The 19,372-nt window shown below is 39.6% G+C and overlaps 1 protein-coding gene across 5 annotated transcripts; it reads left to right on the forward strand.

Moving 5' to 3' along the window:
• Positions 1 to 1,341: 1,341 nt before the first annotated feature.
• On the forward strand, positions 1,342 to 16,625 carry TMEM183A (transmembrane protein 183A). 5 transcript variants are annotated; one of them, XM_061159827.1, is made up of 8 exons: positions 1,342 to 1,573; positions 1,761 to 1,850; positions 2,631 to 2,798; positions 8,125 to 8,281; positions 10,722 to 10,902; positions 13,388 to 13,468; positions 14,441 to 14,588; positions 15,886 to 16,625. In XM_061159827.1, exons 1-8 carry the CDS (start codon positions 1,465 to 1,467, stop codon positions 15,978 to 15,980), a joined length of 1,029 nt encoding a protein of 342 aa, XP_061015810.1. In that variant the 5' UTR covers positions 1,342 to 1,464; the 3' UTR covers positions 15,981 to 16,625. The 5 variants fall into 5 exon arrangements, with proteins under 5 accessions (XP_061015810.1, XP_061015809.1, XP_061015807.1 ...); XM_061159826.1 differs by having other exon boundaries at positions 1,344 to 1,573; positions 8,122 to 8,281; XM_061159824.1 differs by having other exon boundaries at positions 1,344 to 1,573; positions 14,433 to 14,588.
• Positions 16,626 to 19,372: the final 2,747 nt, after the last annotated feature.

Here is a 19,372-nt window from a genome sequence, read left to right on the forward strand (position 1 = left end):
AAAATAACAGCTCTTTTTGTAACTTTTACAACTTATCTTTCTAGAAAAAAAAAAAATGTGTCTCTTCAAACCTGGACTCTAGCAGTGTCATTAATTTAAAATTGCTGCTTTTTAGAAGGTGAAATAAAAGATCTACATGTGTTCTGTTCCACTAATGTGGCTAAAGAACTCAAGAAGAGCTTTGCCTAAGATCTTCATATTATTTTTTTTAGTCTTTATTGAATTTGTTATAATATTGCTTCCTTTTTTTTTTGGTATGTGGCATGCTAGGTACCTGACCAGGGATCCAAATCAACATCCTCTGCAAATTTATTATTGTTGTGAAATGAGAAGGTTTGGAGATTTACCAGCTGCATTTTGACTACAAATATCAATTACATGGAAAATTATTTTTAAAAATAAAATAATTTTCTTTTCAGTCTGTTAGACCCTTGTTCATGTTATTACTTCAGATAAATTAAATTTGACTACCTCATGACTACAATTATATTTAATTTCTATTACAATTCCTAATTCATTCAACCTTATTAGCACAATCTCTAGTGTTACACAATGTTAGTAAAAGGCCAGTGGTTTGTGCCTAACGAATGTCTATGTTTATGTTTAATTAGATTAAAAACGTAAGTCTGATCCTAAATATGTTAGGACGGCACTGTCTGGTGGGTCCTGGTTGGGTTCCTGGTCCCTAAGTACCATGCTTCTCAAGACAGGGATTAGCACCTTTTGGTAGCTGCAAAGAAGTTAGAAGGACAAAGAACCAATCATTTAGGACCCACTATAACTTACTCCTACTGGTGATACTAGACCAGGATCCTGCTCCGTCACAGTTCTATAACCTTAGCTCCGTGAAGTTTTTCTCACTCAAAGGAGACACCATTCTTTCCTCATCAATCCTACTAGCATTTATCTTGGAGGATGGTGTAAATCAATAAACTTTTAAGAACTCTTTCCCCAAATTTCAGAATTCAGAAATGTATAGCTTTTGTATAAGAAATTACAGTGAAGACTCTTACCCATGTTAGACTACGCCTTTGTGGCCTGAGAGATGAGCACGAGAATGGCAATAAACGCGCTTTGGGTGTACTGAAGGGAATCTGGAGTGTGAACAGAGACAATAGCAGAAAAATCAGGGAGACCCCGAAGGTAAACTCAGTTCTTATCAACGGGGTTGTGGGTTTCGGCCCGAGACACAAAATTATAAGACCTATGATAAAACCCACACGGCCCATAAAGACACCCTCCCACCACTTACGAACGCAGACGCAGGGTGATCTGCAGGCGCCGGATGATGACGTACTCCCTAAACCAGAGCCTGATTGGTTTCTGAAGAGGAGAGTTGGCGGCCAATGCGATGCGGAGCCGGGGCCTAAGTCCTCGCGGGAGCTGCGGTCTCTGGAGCGGGATGGCAGCGGAGCCGGCCGTAGTTGGCCCTAGGCTCACAGATCCCGCTCTCTGCCCTGAAACATGGCCCGGGGTCCTGGCCCTCTAACTCGGCCTCGCCCCGACACGGTCGTCATGCCCAAGAGAGGGAAGCGACTCAAGTTCCGGGCCCAAGACGCCTGCTCAGGAAGAGGTGGGCGAGGGGCAGGGGCGTTGAAAGACTTGGGGCTGGAAGCAGGGCTGGAAGGTACCGTGGCGAGTGCTCGCTTGTCTGCGATGGGAGGGCGGCTGGGGCCGTCTGGGGACTTGGAGTGTGCAGGGAATCTTGGTGGGGAGGAAGCTGAGGAGGGACTCCTTTGAGGGTTGGTACTGTGTTTCAGTGACCGTGGCGGATTATGCCAACTCGGATCCGGCTGTCGTGAGGTCCGGAAGGGTCAAGAAAGCTGTCGCCAATGCTGTTCAGCAGGAAGGTAGGCTTCCAATGAGGCTTTTCAGACTCAGGCAGTGAAAAGAGAACTAGGATTTTTATTTTCCTGTGGTTCTGCCTCAGTGTTTTTGTTACAGTCCTTTGGGAATATTACTGTAAACGTGTTTGCTGTCCTCCGTTGTTACTTAGATATTCAGAGGAGGGGGAAAGATTAGCCAAGAGCAGTAGAAGTTTCTGTAGCATAAATATTTTATTTGTCTTTATATTAAAAAATAAGTCGTGGAGTACTCTTCTGTGATTTCCACTGCTTTCTTCCTGGTTATTAATCTTCCTGTTGTTTACATATATTCTTCACTTAACTGCTATTTGCTTGTGTAATAACCTTGAAGCATTTTTTTTTTCCTTTTTTCATGCTTCTCTTACTTTCAAGCTTCTTACTCAGAGGTCTTGAAACTTGTGTTTTTATAATAAGTACTGTCTCTCGCCCAGGAATAAGGTTAAATTGGATTTAATTCCTCTCAACATTCTCCTCAGAAATTATGCAAATGAAAATAGCATTCACTTTTTGCTTTTATCCTGCGGGGTTTATAGTGGAGAATAATTCACTCCCTTATTTCAGGTCTGATGTGTTTCTGCAATTTTAGAGTCAGTTTGCCCATTGCTTTCCAATTTTTTGTATTTAAAATGCTATTTTTTTTTTTTTAACATTCTCAGCTTTCTTTTGCTTTTTTTGTTCTTCTGTTTTCTTTTTCTCATGTATGCTGATACCCTACCTAAGCCATAGGCTTAGGCTCTGCTGTCTCATTCTCTTATTTTTTTCTAGTAAAATCTCTTTGTGGCTTGGAAGCCTCCCAGGTTCCTGCAGTGGAAGCTCTTTCTGGGGCTGGTGAGCCCTGTGACATCATCGACAGCAGTGGTGAGACTGATGCCCAGGAGGAAAGCATCCGTGAGAGAACTATCTCCAGAAAAAAGAAAAGCAAGAGGCACAGAGGTACCAGGCTTGCTTTCTTTTGGATTAGTACTATCTGTGGTGATAACTTGAAGCTGTCACTTCTCAGTAACACAAGAGGTAATACCAGTAGGGAACCTGAGTTTGAATGTTAGGAGTAGGACAGGACTTTAATATACCAGAGCTTTCCACTTATATCTAAATTTGAGAGGAAAGGAGAGTCATAGCAGTCAGTGTATTTCTGGAGCTGTAAACTGTAGTAGCCATTCATTGAGAACATTATCAGGTAAAATGCATTTAGCAACAGGAGAACAAAAAGCCTTTGCATTTCTGGATTTCTGAATGTGTAAAGAAGCAGACTTTCGACAGAAATGTTCTCCTAAATATTTGAATTTTTATATAACCAGTTTCATTTCAGTTAGATATGTATGTGCTCTGCAGTTGTTAATGTCTGCTTTATGTTTGCTAGGTACTGTAGTAAATAGAAAAATATGTGATATTTATGTATTAGTGGTGATAAAACTTACACAGGTGAAACAAGGAAAGTTAAATTAACTGTGTACAATGTGCCAATCCATCATTCGTTGGTTTGCTCCAGACTTAAAAAGTCATACTCTTGGAATGAAGCCCAGAATACCTATGCTTTTTTATTTGTGATTTTTTAAAATTATTTACTTATTGGCTGCACTGGGTCTCTGTTGCTTTTTGCGAGGGCTTTCTCTAGTTGCAGTGCATGAGAGCTACTCTTTGTTTTGGTGCATGGGCTTCTCATTGTGGTGGCTTCTCTTGTTGTGGAACACATACTCTAGACACATGGACTTCAGTAGTAGTAGCACACAGGCTCAATAGTTGTGCACAGGCTTAGTTGCTCTATGGCATGTAGAGTCTTCCTATATCAGGGATTGAACCTGTGTCCCCTGCATTGGCAGGCAGATTCTTATCCACTGCACTACCAGTGAAGTCTAAGGGTACCTTTTGATAAAGCTAAAGTGGTTCTGATGATTGGCTAGAGTCAGGGGGAAGTTAATATAATAATATGTATAGTTTTGGTCTCAGATCCATGAGAACTTTCACCTATACATGAGAATCAGATAACAGACTTTTGCATTTGTTAAAATATTTTGAAATAATCAGCAAATTTGGAGAACTCAGCAGTGGCCACAGGGCTGGAAAAAGGTCAGTTTTCATTCCAGTGCCAAAGAAAGGCATTGCCAAAGAATGTTCAAACTACAGCACAATTGCACTCATCTCACACACTAGTAAAGTAATGCTCAAAATTCTCCAAGCTAGGGTTCAGAGTACATGAACCATGAACTTCCAGATGTTCAAGCTGGATTTAGAAAAAGCAGAGGAACCAAAGATCAAATTGCCAACATCTGTTGGTTCATAGAAAAAGCAAGAGAATTCCAGAAAAACATCTACTTCTGCTTTGTTGACTATGCTAAAGCCTTTGACTGTGTGGATCACAACAAACTGTGGAAAATTCTTGAAGAGATGAGAATGCCAGACCACCTTACCTGCCTCCTGTGAAACCTGTATGCACATCTAGAAGCACCAGTTAGAACCAGATGTGGAACGATGGACTGGTTCAAAATTGGGAGAGGAATACGTCAAGGCTGTATATTGTCACCCTGCTTAGTTAACTTATATGCAGAGTACATCATGAGAAACGCTGGGCTGGAAGTATCATAGCTGTAATCAAGATTGCCGGGAGAAATAGTAATAACCTCAGATATGCAGATGACACCACCCTTATGGCAGAAAGTGAAGGGGAACAAAGAGACTGTTGATGAAAGTGAAAGAGGAGAGTGAAAAAGCTGGCTTAAAACTCAAAATTCCAAAAACGAAGATCATGGCATCCGGTCCCATCACTTCATGGCAAATAGATGGGGAAACAATAGAAACAGTGACAGACTATTCTCTTGGGTTCCAGAATCACTGTAGATGGTGACTGCAGCCATGAAATTAAAAGACACTTGCTCCTTGGAAGAAAAGCTATGACCAACCTAGACAGCCTATTAAAAAGTTGAGACATTATTTTGTCAACAAAGGTCCATGCAGTCAAAGCTATGGTTTTTCCAGTTATCATGGATGGATGTGAGAGTTGGACCATCAGGAAAGCTGAGTACCGAAGAACTGATGCTTTTGAACTGTAGTGTTGGAGATGACTCTTGAGAGTCCCCTGGACTGCAAGGAGATCCAACCAGTCCATCCTAAAGGAAATCAGTCCTGAATATTCATTGGAAGGACTGATGTTGAAGCGGAAACTCCAGTATTTTGGCCACCTGATGCGAAGAGTTGACTCCTTGGAAAAGATCCTGATGCTGGGAAAGATTGAAGGCAGGAGGAGAAGGGGACGACAGAGGATGAGATGGTTGGATGGCATCACCAACTCAATGGACATGAGTTTGAGCAAGCTCCAGGAAATGGTGAAGGATAGGGAAGCCTGGCATGCTGCAGTCCATGGGGTTGCAAAGCGTTGGATACGACTGAGCAACTGAACAACAACAATTGAAATAATCAATAATAAATGAGCTGACATCGCTTTGCAATTATGCCAGTTGTCATTTATACCACTCTTTTCTAGAACCAAGGATGCTAATAGACATTCTTCTCTGTTTCTTGCTTGAAATCCCTACCTATTGTCACCATTGTATCAATGTTAGATATTTCTCTTGATTTTCTTCTTTGGTTTTGAGCACGTTCCACAGAAGAGCTTACAGATTTTTAAAACATCTTTGTTAAGATAAAATGCATCCCTTTAAAGTGTGCAGTGTGTGGTTTTAATATGTTCACAGAGTTCTGTAGCCATCAACATGATCTAAGTTAGAATATTTCTGTCAACCCAAACCTGTTAGTATCATTCCTAATTCCCTCCTAGCGCTCTTTCCCACCCATCCCTTCCCCCCCAGGCAATCACCAAACTACTTTCTGTCTTTATAGATTTGCCTATTCTGGACATTTCATATAAATGAAATCGTATAATATGTGGTCTTTTGCATCTAATTGCTTTGACTTAGCATAGAGTTTTCAAGGTTCATCCGTATTGTAGCATACATCCGTGTTTAATTCCTTTTTATTGCTTTTTATTTGACTATTATGAATAATGTTACTAGGAACACTCATGGACAAGTTTTTGTCTTAACATATATTTTCATTTCTGTTGGGTAGGAGTGAAATTGCTAGATCACATGGTGACTGTGTTTAACTTTTTGAGGAATTGCCAAGCTTTCTTTATGAAGTTTCCATTTTATGTCCACTAGCAATGAATGCGAGTTAGTTTTTCCACATCCTAGCCAACACTTGTTATTTGTCTAACTTTTTTAAACTATAGCCATTCTAGTGAATGTGAAGTGGTATCTCATGGTTTTCATTTGCATACTAACATTGAATATTTTATATGCTTCCTGGCCTTTTGTATATCATTTGTAGAGAAAGTATCTGTTCAAATCTTTCACTCATTTTTAAATTAAGTTATATTTTTATTACTGAGTTGTAATAATTCTTTTGTATTCAAGAGCCCAGTTTTCAGATGTATGACTTGTGGTTTACAAACTCTTAGCTATAATTCATCTTTTACTTCCTTGCTCCACTTTACCCTCATTAAGGTCCTTCATTCTCATCGAACCAGTCTTTTTTTCCCCCCTCTTTTTTCTTTTAAAAAAGGAACATATGCAAAAGAAGAGTGAGTAGTATAATGAATCCCATGTGGCTATCACATAACTTCAACAATTACCAACTCATGGCTGTTTTTGTTTCAGCCACTACCCCCTCACCCCTAGTCACAACACACACAGGTGCACAATTAGTTTGAAAGTTTCCAGACATCCCGTTATTATATCTGTAAATATTTTGGTAATTATCTCCAAAAGATAAATGCTCTTTAAAAAATTATCACATCTAAAAAAGTTAACAGCAGTTTATTAATATCATCAAAATCTTGTTCAACTTATCTCTTTATTGCCCTCACGTGTGTTTTGTTTTTCTGAATATTCAGGCTTCGTGTTAGCTGTTTATTTCACTTGGAATACTTCCTCTTAACCTATGCCTACCAAATTTTTTATGTCCTACATAACTTACCTACGTGAAGCTTTCCTTTACTGATTCCATTTATGTTTTGAAATTTCTTAATAATTATGTTTAAAATATTGGTAAAATAAGAATATTGTCAATTTTTATAATCACTGAGTTTTGTCCCTAAAGATAGAAAAAATTTAACAGTACTCTGCTTTGTAAAAGTCATCATGGTTCTCAGTGGAGGAATTACTGAAAGTTGTTTGCCTTCTCTGAGAGAGAGATTTAATGTGGGAGAAGAGGGCCCCAAGGGCTGTAGGCTGAGCCTTAAATGGTTACTGGAGATTTCAAGAAGCATAGGAACCACAAGAAACAATGTTTTAGAAGCATTGGTCTCCATCATGAAGAACCTAATGCAAGAACCTAATTGACTTACAGAGCTGCAGGAAGCGACTAGAAGTGCAGGTGTAGCTTCAGGGAGGTGGTTGTATGGGCTTTGCCCAGGAAACAAAGAAACCTTGGTTTTGGATAACTAAGTCTCAATTAAAGTTTAGAGTTAGACCAGATTCTGGTGTTTCTATGGAGTGTGAATTTTTACTTGAATCTGACATGTATAGTGGACCTCAGGGTCAAGAGAATTAACGCTAATAAGGTCTGAAGGAGGAAGAAGTGAGGATATGTCCTCACCGGGTATCTTTGATTACTGGATGCTTGTGGCCGGAACTATAGACCAAGCTGATAGTGAAACAAGAAACCAGAAGAAAAAAGACATATGTACAAGCAATTATTGAGTAATGAAAATACATTGTAATTTACTTAGTTTTTTATTTTGTACTTTGAGGGTTCCTTATACTATATAAAAGTCAGTTTTGGTTTTTAAATGACTAAACTGAAGAAAATGATGGATGGGGATTGCAAGGGAAATCAAGGGTAGAATTTATAGTGTGAAGTTGGAATTTGGAGAAAACTGAGCTTCGTTTACCTTGACTACATGCACAAAGTAATATGGGCCACAATAATATAGTAAAATGGGCACAGAAATATTTTCCTTATTTCCATATTATTAAAGTTGAATGGCATAATGTACACTAAGGTACTTTGAAAACTTCAATATAGTGTGTAAATTCTGGTTAAATAAAGGCCTTAAGAACACAGCCTATTCACTTGGGCAACAGGAAACAAAAAATTTCAGCAGATACAATAAGCAGGAAATGTGAGTTTGAGAGGCTTCCTTGGACCTATTTAAACTATTTCTTAACTATGCAAGCCCTGGAAGAATTGAAATGATTAGGGATCTTTATATGTGCGTATAATAGAAGGTCAGAGGTTATAGTTCTTTTCTCTATTTCAGAAGACCTGGACGGGACTGGAGGAGAAGAGTATCCCATGGATATTTGGCTATTGCTGGCCTCCTATATCCGTCCTGAGGACATTGTGAATTTTTCCCTGATTTGTAAGAATGCCTGGACTGTCACTTGCACTGCTGCCTTTTGGACGAGGTTGTACCGAAGGTGCGACCACAGAGAGCTCACTGTGTTATCTGTGTGGCTGATTTCATTGTTGTTTTTGATTTGGTGCTACTCCCTGGATGGTGACCTCTTTTCACTTTCTCTAATTCAGGCCTGAACCTAGCTTTGACTTCCTTGAACTCCTCTTTAAAATTGATATTAATTCATTTAGGTAATTGTCTTCCCTATGGTTACCTCCTTACCCCCAAGCAGAATCTTATTAGGTTGGTACAAAAGTAGTTGCTGTTTCAGACCGTGAATTTTAAATCATTGTAACTAGGCTCAAACACATCTTTGTTAATCAAAATAGAAACCATTACATTCAACACATTTTTGCCAATGAGAAATAAGACATTCCTGTAGCATGAAAGTCTACGCCTCTGGATTCAGTGAACTCTTGGAAAGCATTTCTGCCTCCTGCTGGTTGTAGAAGCGTTTTGCCTGCAAAAAGTTGTTGAGATGCTTGAAGAAGTGGTAGTCAGTTGGCAAGAAGTCAGGTTAATATGGCAGATAAGGCAAAACTTCATAGCCCAATTCATTCGGCTTTTTTTTTTTCCTTGTTCAACTTTTGAAGTGTCAATTGTGCAATGTGCAGTCAGGCATTGTTGTAGAGAATAATTCTTGGGCCCAATCTATTCTCCAATGCTGGCTGCAGGCATTGCAGTTTTTGGTGCATTTCATCAATTTACTGAGCATACTTCTCAGGTGTAATGGTTTTGCTGGGATTCAGAAAGCTGTAGTGGATCACATGGGCAGCAGACTACCAAACAGTGACCATGACCTTTTTTAATACAAGTTTGACTTTGGGAAGTGCTCTGGAGCTTCTCAGTCCAACCACTGATCTGGTCATTGCTGGTTGTTGTATAAAATCCACTTTTCGTCACATATCACAATCCGATTGAGAAAGGGTACATTGTTGTTGAGTAGAATAGTAAAGTGAAGTCGCTCAGTTGTGTCCGGCTCTTTGCAACCCCATGGACTGTAGCCTACTAGGCTTCTCTGTCCATGGGATTTTCCAGGCAAGAGTACTGGAGTGGGTTGCCATTTCCTTCTCCAGGGGATCTTCCCGACCCAGGGATCAAACCCAGGTTTCCCACATTGTAGGCAGACGCTTTACCCTCTGAACCACCAGGGAAGCCCTAGGAGATGACAGTTCAGAATGGCAATTTTTTTAATTTTTGGTCAGCTCATGAGGCACCTACTTATTGAGCTTTTTCACCTTTCCAATTTGCTTCAGATGCCAAATGACCATAGAATGGTCAATGCTGAGTTCTTCAGCAACTTCTCCTATAGCTGTAAGAGGCTCACCTTTGATGATGGTTCTCAACTGGTTGTTGTCAACTTCCACTGGTTGGCCCCTACACTCCTCATCTTCAAGGCTCTCGTCTCCTTTGCAAAACATCTTGAACCACCACTGCACTGTGTTTGGTAGCTGTTCTGGGCCAAATGCATTGTTGATGTTGTGAGTTGTCTGCTGCTTTATGACCCATTTTGAACTCAAATAAAAAACCACTCCAATTTGCTTCTTGTCTAACATCATTTTTCCATAGTCTAAAATAAATACGAAATAGACAGCAAGTAATGTCATTAGCAAAAAAAAAAAGTGAGAAATGCACATTAAAATGATGTATAATATAACCACATTTATTTAAGAATATATTCCAATATCAAGTGGCAAAATTCAACAATGTAAAACCCCAATTACTTTTGCACCAACCTAATGCTTTCAGCAAAAGTATGGTCTCAAAAATAACTGTTTTTGACTTTGCTTCAGAGGTTTATCTTAGCTAGAATTCTCAGAAACTATAGATGCCCATCTGTTTATCTTTCCAACTGGATTGGTTGTTTCTTAGATTTGCTAGTCATCTTGAATGCATAGTCTTTGCATTTATGTGGCTCTGTATAGTTGCAGTGGTGAGGAGAGAGTGAATGATGTGATTAATAAGAGGGCCTGGGTTAGAAGCGAAGTGAAGATTATAAACTGTCGGTAAGAATATGGTGAAAGGAGTTGTTGAGGTTATCAGGGAGTGGAGAACTTTCTGAGACATGTGACAAGAGAACCTGGTAGATCTTCTCCAGTGCAAGTTCTTTTTGAGTAACTGAAGTATATTGTACTAGTATCAAGTCAGAGACTTGCCCTTTTTTAAAGTGAAATAGTAAGGATTTAAAATTTTTAAATGAATAGAGAAGTGCAGGATTATAAGGTATATGTGAATTGGGTTTTGCATAACAGAGAAAAGTAGCTGAGAAGTGAAGGAGATGGTGATTTGTACGTGTGTGTGTGTGTGTGTAAGAGAGACTGCATGAGAGCACTGGGGACAAATTAACTATTGGCCAGTGGAATAGTAATGTAAAATTTGTACAGAGCCTAGGAGTCCTAGGAGACTGGCCTAGAACAGAAGTGACAGTCGCTTACTGGTAGGAGTAATGTGTCATGTTTCAGACACTACACACTGGATGCCTCTCTGCCCTTGCGCCTGCGACCAGAGTCAATGGAGAAGCTGCACTGTCTTCGGGCATGTGTGATCCGATCTCTGTACCATATGTATGAGCCATTTGCTGCTCGAATCTCCAAGAATCCAGCCATTCCAGAAAGCACTCCTAGCACATTAAAGAATTCCAAAGTAAGTGGGTATTAGTGGTAGGGTTTAACAAATGGGCTCTTGTATAATGGGCCTGTTATCATGGCTTGTTTCTAGCCGCCTTAATGGGGTGGTCTGGGGCTGTAGATAGCAGGCTGCTCGGGGACTAATATAAACTTTCCACGCTTGGGGGTATCGTTTCTCCAGGACATTCCTGCTGTGCTGGGCTGGCTTATGTTATCTTTACCTTAAAGCTTTCTTGTGCTTTTAGCAGATTCCTTATTCTCTTTATTTTCATGCCTTATACATTGAACCACTTTAAATGGTTTGATGGTTTGAGCGAGGAAGAAGACAGTTCAAATGGTAGATGTAAACCGTAATTCTCAAAAGGTGCTTTAAGTCATGATGTGCTAAGTCACTTCAGTCGTGTCCGACTCTGTGCAACCCCACAGACTGTAGCCTCCCAGGCTCCTCTGTCCATGGGGATTCTCCAGCCTAGAATACTGGAGTGGGTAGCCATTTCCTCCTCCATTAAATCATGATACAAAAATATAAAACAACTTACTAATTTTCTTTTTCTGATGTGACCTTGACATCTGGAATGTCACTTTCTCATTGACCTTCTTAAAAGATTCTGGTGTAGACTTCCTCAGCATTTGTAAAGTGCCTACTGTTGCCAGGCTCTGGGATGGGTTGTTTCAGAGACTATGAAGTATTCTACTCATAGACTTTAGCGCTCTAAAATTCTTCCTGTGTTCTAGGCCATTATTTATATCTTTGGATTTCCCCAGTAGTTTATATTCATTCATACATTGTATTCAAGTTTCATTGTATTTTTCTGGTCTGTAAGTGGGTCTGTAAGCCTGTGGTCCATTTTGTCCTTTGTTCCACTATGAGATATCTAGTGAACACACCTTTGCCAAGCTAGACTATTATAGCATATGTGATTATTTAGGCAAGTCGATGTCTCCAACTTTTTTCTTATTCAGCTAATACTATTGTCCAAATTTTGTATCTTTTGAGTTTGTGAATTATTTTTTTTTTTACTCTATTCCTACCCAAAATCTGATGTTCTTTAGCACTTTGTAATTCTATTTTGTTTTTTAAGCTTTGGGTGTTAATGATTCTTTTTCCCTAGTTCAGCTCTAGTGTGATAACATTCTACCTGATACATATTGATTAAAAGAGTACTGTTGATTTCAGGATCATCATGGTTCTTCCCAGGGTTGCAAACTGAGGTGGTCAGGGTCATTGGCTGAGCTCAATTTAATGTCACACTAGTTGATGGGTTTAGGGCAGGATTAGAATGCCGAGTGGGTAGAATTTTATTCCTTCTTATAATATGAGTAGACAGAGTATCTTTTCACATTTATAGTTTTCCTCCCCCCAAAGACCTTTGATCATCACAGGTTAACTGTGGTGAGGTGGGATCATCCCAAAGCTGACCGTGGCCGGGTGTTGATCAGTTGCTGGGAGCAGAGCAGCACTGGGCAGACTTCATGCTGGACATCCTTGCGGCTCCAGTGCACAATGCAAGTGCTACTCCTAAATCTAAAATGCCTGTCTTCATACTTTTATAATTGTATATTAATTTTTTAAGTGGACTACTAACAGTGGTGATAACAAAAATCTTAATCGAGACAGGAAGCCTAGGCCACCTGTCTGCTGCTTTTGTGTCCATTGTTAAGAGATCTGGAGGACGTGGGACCTGCAGTGGCTGATGTCCCATGCATTGCCTTGCTAGTATAACCATAATCGCATGGCATTCAGGAAGTTGCCAGCATGCCTGAAGGAAGTTGTCACATGTTGCTGGACTCCACCTTTTCGTATTTGATTCTCCCTCTCTCTCTTTTCAGTAGCATAGCTTGTGTGGGACACTGGAGCCGTTGTGTTGGCAGCAGAAGTGTTTACCCCTTAAAGCCAAGCCCATTATTTTTGATGGAACAGCAGGACGTACAGGGCATGTCTGAAGGGCAGGACAGCTGGCACGGCGGACGACCCACCCCTTATCCCCTGGGAGGTATTTAACTTCTTGTGTTAACCCTAGCTGTAGCCTGACTTTCCTTGAGGGACTTACTCTAGATTGAATTCAGCTCAGCTCTGTAGTTTCCACACCGGCTGTCTGCTCCCAGAGGTCCTAAGTGGTTTGCTCTTATTACATTCAGGGTTGGCTATCTCTGCCTGCTTTATGGCTTTATTATCATCTTATCTGGTGGCTACTGACTGCCCTTATATTTTAATATAGAGAAGTGGCCTGCTGAATGCCCCAGTCTCTAGAGACCATGTTTCTGTCTTTAAAGATGAGAACAATAGGGGTTGACCTTAATAGCATCTGAGGTTGACTTTTATCAGTACCTCTTCTCTTTGTTGAACAGCCTTGGGGTTGTCTCTTCTCAAGTTGCACCAATGTCAAATTGGGGGGGTGAGGGGGCAGGATACGGGTTTTCTATCTGTGCCAAAGTAAAATCTCAGCATTAGAGCCATGGCTGTAATGGCAAACAGAAAAGTTATTTTTATTTTCTTACAGTGCTTACTTTTCTGGTGCAGAAAGATTGTTGGGAACAGACAGGAACCAATGTGGGAATTCAACTTCAAGTTCAAAAAACAGGTATGTGTTTTTATCATCTCTTTGCTTTTCAGGTAATAACTTGCTCTAATTTTGCTAAACATAAAAATGCCTTTTTAAAATCAGATACTATACATTAAAACATAATAATGTCATGAAAAGAAAGAAGGAACTATTTTATATGAAAGAGGTACAAAGATTTAATAGCTTAATGCATAGAGTAAACCTTGAGTAGATCCTGGATTAATGAACAGAGATACCTCTTTATGTATAAAAGACATTTTTGGTACAATTAAAGAAATTTGAAGATTCTGTGGATACTAGATGATATGAAATTATTGTTAATTTTTTTAGGTGCCAATGTTACTCTCAAATGACTTTGCCTCCCCCACACCAGAGCTGTGTTTTTGTTTTTTTTTTAACATGTGACTATATATGTATTTATAAAATGAGAGATGTGAGAGGAAAGAAGACAAACATGGCAGAATAGCCAATGGTAAAGGGTATGCAGGAGTTTATTGCATGGTTTTATTAATTTTTCTGTATACTTGAAGACTTAAAAGTAGGGGAAAGGAAAGAACTTGTTACAACAATGTACTGAGGTTATTTGCCTAAGAATTTTTTTTTCAAAGCAAATGTATTTGTAAACAATAATAATTCATATGGTTTTATATCTGAGGCAATTTGAGGAAGCCCTGGGGAGAGGGACTGCCGAGAGTCTGTTCGCAAGAAGAGCAGATATTATTGTACCTTTCTTTCTCCTTTTTGCTTGGACTGTACCTGAGATCTTGGATACTGAGAGGACCTGTTCTGCATGTCCTTGCATGTGTTTCCTCATCTTTCAAAGGGCTTTCCTTGATCTGTGTAGAAGCTGATACGTATATTAAAGAGAGAAGAGATACAGAAAAATGGATCTCAGCAGCTTTAGTTAAGCATTTTCATTGGTGGAATCTTAGAGCCATAACATTTCCTCTAACCCATGAGAGTAATTCTTAATTCTCCTCAGTCCCCAAGATTAAAGAGCAAGTGTATGGGAGGATTGCAGCCTCCCATTCAGTACGAAGATGTTCATACCAACCCGGACCAGGACTGCTGCCTACTGCAGGTCACCACCCTCAATTTCATCTTTATTCCAATTGTCATGGGAATGATATTTACCCTGGTAAGTGGAGACAGGATGTCATCCTCAGTTCTTTCGTAGACTCTCATTGTACCTAGAGTTTGAAAGATTTGTAGATTTAACCACTGAGGAAGAAATCTTTGAAAAAAATTATTTTTTAAAATAATTTTAAACAAAATCTGAAAACTGACTTTTATATTAGCAATAGACTTATTTGTGGAGAAGTTAATTATGTCTGAGAATATTTTACCTCTGTTTCCTTCTCTATAGTGAATAGAATGGTTTTGTATCTGCTGTGTTGTGCTCGTTAATGTTTGAGAAACATTATCCCATTAAGGTTAATGATAAAGCTTATGCATGGACACTATGTCAGGATCTGAAGCATGCATGTGGTATCATAAATGGAATATTAAAATGTAGGGTTACCAGCTCTGTCCTTTGTGTGATTCTCTTGACTATTCAAGGTTTAACTAAGAATTAGATTAGTAAACAACAAATATACCTCTGGTATATTTTCCATATTTTTAACATTTTTAACTGGATTGGCAACTGGAGAGTTCATGTAATTTATCTTTTCTGTATTTTTGGCTTATGTTCAGAGATATGTTCCCCCCTCCACATTGAAAATAGCTTTATTCTTTTTTTAATGGTAAAATAAGCAATGCATACTTCATGTGAAGAATTAAATAATACATAAACATGTTGAGACAGTAAAGGTAACTTAGACTTGTATCCTATAACTGCAGTTAACTTCTGGGGAATTGTTCTTTAGTGTTTCTGTTAATATATACATGTATATACCCACTCTCTTAAGTAATTTTGTATAATTCAAAGTATGTCATATATCTGTTTTTATGGTAGCCATCTCATTAAACCACATTAATGACTTATTTATATACTCATACTTCATATTTTTCCTATTCATACAATTCTCTACCCATCTATATATGTTGATATATAAACACACTTAGAGATTTTGTGGTTTATTTTCCCAAAAAAAAGTCATCAGATGTATCTCATCAAAATCCCTTCAAATCATCTCTTAGAGCTCCAATCCAGTTTTTAAAAATTGTCACTCATGGTACTCTATGTGCACATATCCTAATATGTGCAGCCATCTGAGAGGCTTTCTTTAGCACAGTTTAAATATATGAAGCTAAAAAAAACTTATAAAAACCACTGTTAATTTTTAATCTTTTTGCAAAGGCGCTGGTAGTGTAACTTAGAGATTATTTTGTGGCCTAGTCCATGTCAATTGTCTAGACTGTTTCATTTCAGAGTGTGTCATAGGAAAACAAAGTTGTTAAATTTGGGTATTGAATTTACTTTTCCCTCCTAGTTTACTATCAGCGTGAGCACGGACATGCGGCATCATCGAGTGAGACTGGTGTTCCAAGATTATCCTGTCCATGGTGGTCAGAAACTGCGCAGTGAACAGGGTGTGCAAGTCATCCTGGACCCAGTACACAGCATTCGACTTTTTGACTGGTGGCATCCTCAGTATCCGTTTTCCCTGAGAGCATAGATATTGCTTCCTGTCACTGAAGGCAGCCCTGAGCTAGGCCAGTCTATTTGTAACCAGATTCCAGTTTGGAAGGGGCAGCTGGATTGTGTATCTAGTCAGTAATGCACATGCTCTTTAGGTTTCTGGGGTTCCTGGTAGAAGGAGAAGGATTGAATCAGGAGGAAAAACAACTATGATTTATAAATGTATTTTAATGTAAAATTTTGCATTTGAAAGGAGAAACCTGGCCCTATTTTCTGTGTTAAACCCCATTTGGTGCTACTGAGTTTGTTCTTTATTCTTTTACCACAGCCAAAGTGGATGATCTTGCTTTAGGGGGAAATTAAACTCTTAAATCTCCAAACAAGGAAATTTTAGCATTCCTTTATGGATCAGAGTAACCTTAGAGGTGTAAAATTGTTGCTACTATTGGTTTCAGTTTAGCTGCCCCTCAAATTCAAGTGAATCTAGAAATAAAGCAGGTGACAGGGTTTTCAGAATCTTAATGAGATTGACTTGTGTATCTTTCTTTAAAAATACTTGTTGCATAAATAATTTGCCAGTTTTGAATTTTAGTTTTTTAGTTTTTTTTTTTTGCATGAAGCTGATAGTGGTGATAATAATGATTTTGTGCTATATTAGAAACTTTTCATAATGTCTCTAGTTCTCACAGTCCCACAAGGTGGGTGATACTGTTCCCATTCTCTGGCTGAAAAACCTGAATCAGTGACTTACCCAAAGCTATCTTGTGCTATGCTTAGTTGCTCAGTTGTGTCTGACTCTTTGCGACCCCCATGGACTGTAGCCCTCCAGGCTCCTCTATCCATGGGGATTCTCCAGGCAAGAATACTGGAGAGGGTTGCCATGCCCTCCTCCAGGGGATCTTCCCAACCCAGGGATCAAACCCAGGTCTCCTGCCTTGCAGGCAGATTCTTTACCACCTGAGCTACCAGGGAAACCCACTCAAAAGCCATAATACCCAATAAATGGCAGAGCCAGGATTCTGACCCTTTGCTATTGCCACAGTTAAAATGGTCATTCTCATTATTCTCACGGTAGATGTCAGCAAAGGGAAGCAAGCAAGTGAACATAGATGGAAAAAATAAAAAGATGAATAAAAAGTTGATTGTGGTAAACCTTATCCCTAGTCAGCCTAAATAGTATATAAGATCGATGAAAGAATCTTTTAAATATATGTTTCTAACTAAAATGTAAAACCGTGAAAGTTACTGCAGGAAGAATAGTGACTAAATTGTTAAAAAGTCATTTATTATGCTGAAGGTCCTTTAAAAAATGCATTCCCATATTGGAACCAGACTTCGGCACTGTAAGAATTTAGTGCCTCCTTTGCTCTGCTCTGCCCTGTGCTACCTATTAGAGCCTGGTCTTTTCATCCCTGCAGAAAAACTAATGTCCTGTTGGTGAGAGGACTTGCTATAGCCTGTGTACTCTGAGAAGAAGATCATGTTTTTGTTTTGTTTTTTGCTAACAAGATAACTCTGCTGCTTGTCTCCTGCCCCACCCCCTACCCAAATTAGCTAGGGGGGGATGGATATTAGCTAGATATTGCCACAAGGTGGGCATTAAGACCATATTCCTTAAACATGAAAATCCCATGGGGGCAGTACAATCGTGAGCTTGACTGCTAAATGAGTGTTGTTTTTTCCTTACCATTCTCCCTACCCCCTGCTATTTAAAGAGTATTCTTAGGAAGGATCTGCTTAGTACTGCTGCTAATAGCTAACCTTACCCCACACTGAGGTGGGTACTAAAGCTGTTTATGCAGAAAGTGAGCTAGGTCGGTGAAAAACAGAATTTGGGCATTTAAATTATAAAAACAAAAACCCAAGGACAATAAGCACCTTAGATATCTCCACAATCAAAAATTGCCTCTGATGCAGAAGGAGAGAAGCATACAGTTCCTAGTGTCCTTATAAGATGCCATGGAGCAGAAGGGAGATGTCTAGTTAATTCTGTGTCCCCTATTTAGGAGTTACTTTTAAAAGCGGAGTGAAGTAAAATTGGCTCCTGACTGCACTTCCTAGTTTTTGTATCAAACTCCATGGTATGATAGATTCAACATTAAATACTGCCTCAGCTGTTCTCTTAGTAAAACATTAACACTTGGTAAAGTATGTTATCAAAGGTTACAAGCTTTAGCCTTCCCTCTGCATTGACTGAGTTGGGTTTTAGTGAAAGGATATAAAGTGTCTTAGGGATTTCCTTTTGATGGGAACCAAAACCATCTGGAGAAGAGTTGGCACTTTCTGGACTGCTTTTATAGAAACTGCTATGTACTTTCCACTTCTTTAAATACGTACCTTGAATTTGGTTGGAGGGTCAGACAAACGAAATATTTAGGTTCATTTCTTAACCTTCAAGTAAGTCAGAATTACTCAGATTTTCCTGCCTTCTACCAATGACATAGAATTAATGAAGCCAAATGGTGAATATATTGGAGGAAAGAAAAAATTGGTTATACGTGCCATTGATCTCAACTATAGCATTTGTTGCTGATACAGAACTTGTTTGTTTGTAAGTCTGTGCACACTGCATGTGTATAAAAATCCTTACATTTCTAGCAGTGCTTACTGGCCACTGTAAAGGACTGAGTAGGCACTGTGATGAAACTTCACAAACCATATGGGAAAGATGCATTAATTGTCACAGGGTACAGGGTACGGTGCAATTAAAAGAAAATGGTCACATTTAACCAATATTTTCAGGAATTTTGGCATTTAAAACTATCTTCCTACTCTGTACATACTATAGGCAAACATTTGATTTTATAGTTAACTGTTAGCACAGCCAAATACCTGAATTCAGGCAAGCGACACAATTCACTTAAGCGTGCACTATGAAAATTTATCTGGCTTTCAAGTTTCTCCACTTAAAAAATGGGCGCAACCAAAGGACGAGTAATAAATGGGCAACAGAGTGTGAAAGGCGACAAATCACTGGCAAACAGTTACAAGGCCAGTACTGAGACCAATTTAGGGAGGAGGTGGTTAGAGACAAAGGTGGGTTCCAAGGAATACGTGCTGCACCTCACTGGGATGGAGGCAGGGTTCCGTTGGGCCCTAAAACTTGACTGGCGTTGGGTAAAAACCTGGCTCCCTGCCACCTCATGAGAGACTCTTCCGGCCGAGCCAAGATGGCGCGCAGTCCCAAGCGGCTCCACGTCACGAAAGGGGGAGCGCCGGGGAGGGGGCGTGGCCTCGAGGGGGCCGGTCAGCCCCGCCCTTGAGGTGGGGCCGGGGGCCGTCCGCGGGAGGGAAGGGCGGGGCTTGAGGCGGGGCGCTTCGGCTCGGGAAGGCTGCGG

Source organism: Dama dama, chromosome 14, assembly GCF_033118175.1.
Source record: "Dama dama isolate Ldn47 chromosome 14, ASM3311817v1, whole genome shotgun sequence".
NCBI classification, from domain to species: domain Eukaryota; kingdom Metazoa; phylum Chordata; class Mammalia; order Artiodactyla; family Cervidae; genus Dama; species Dama dama.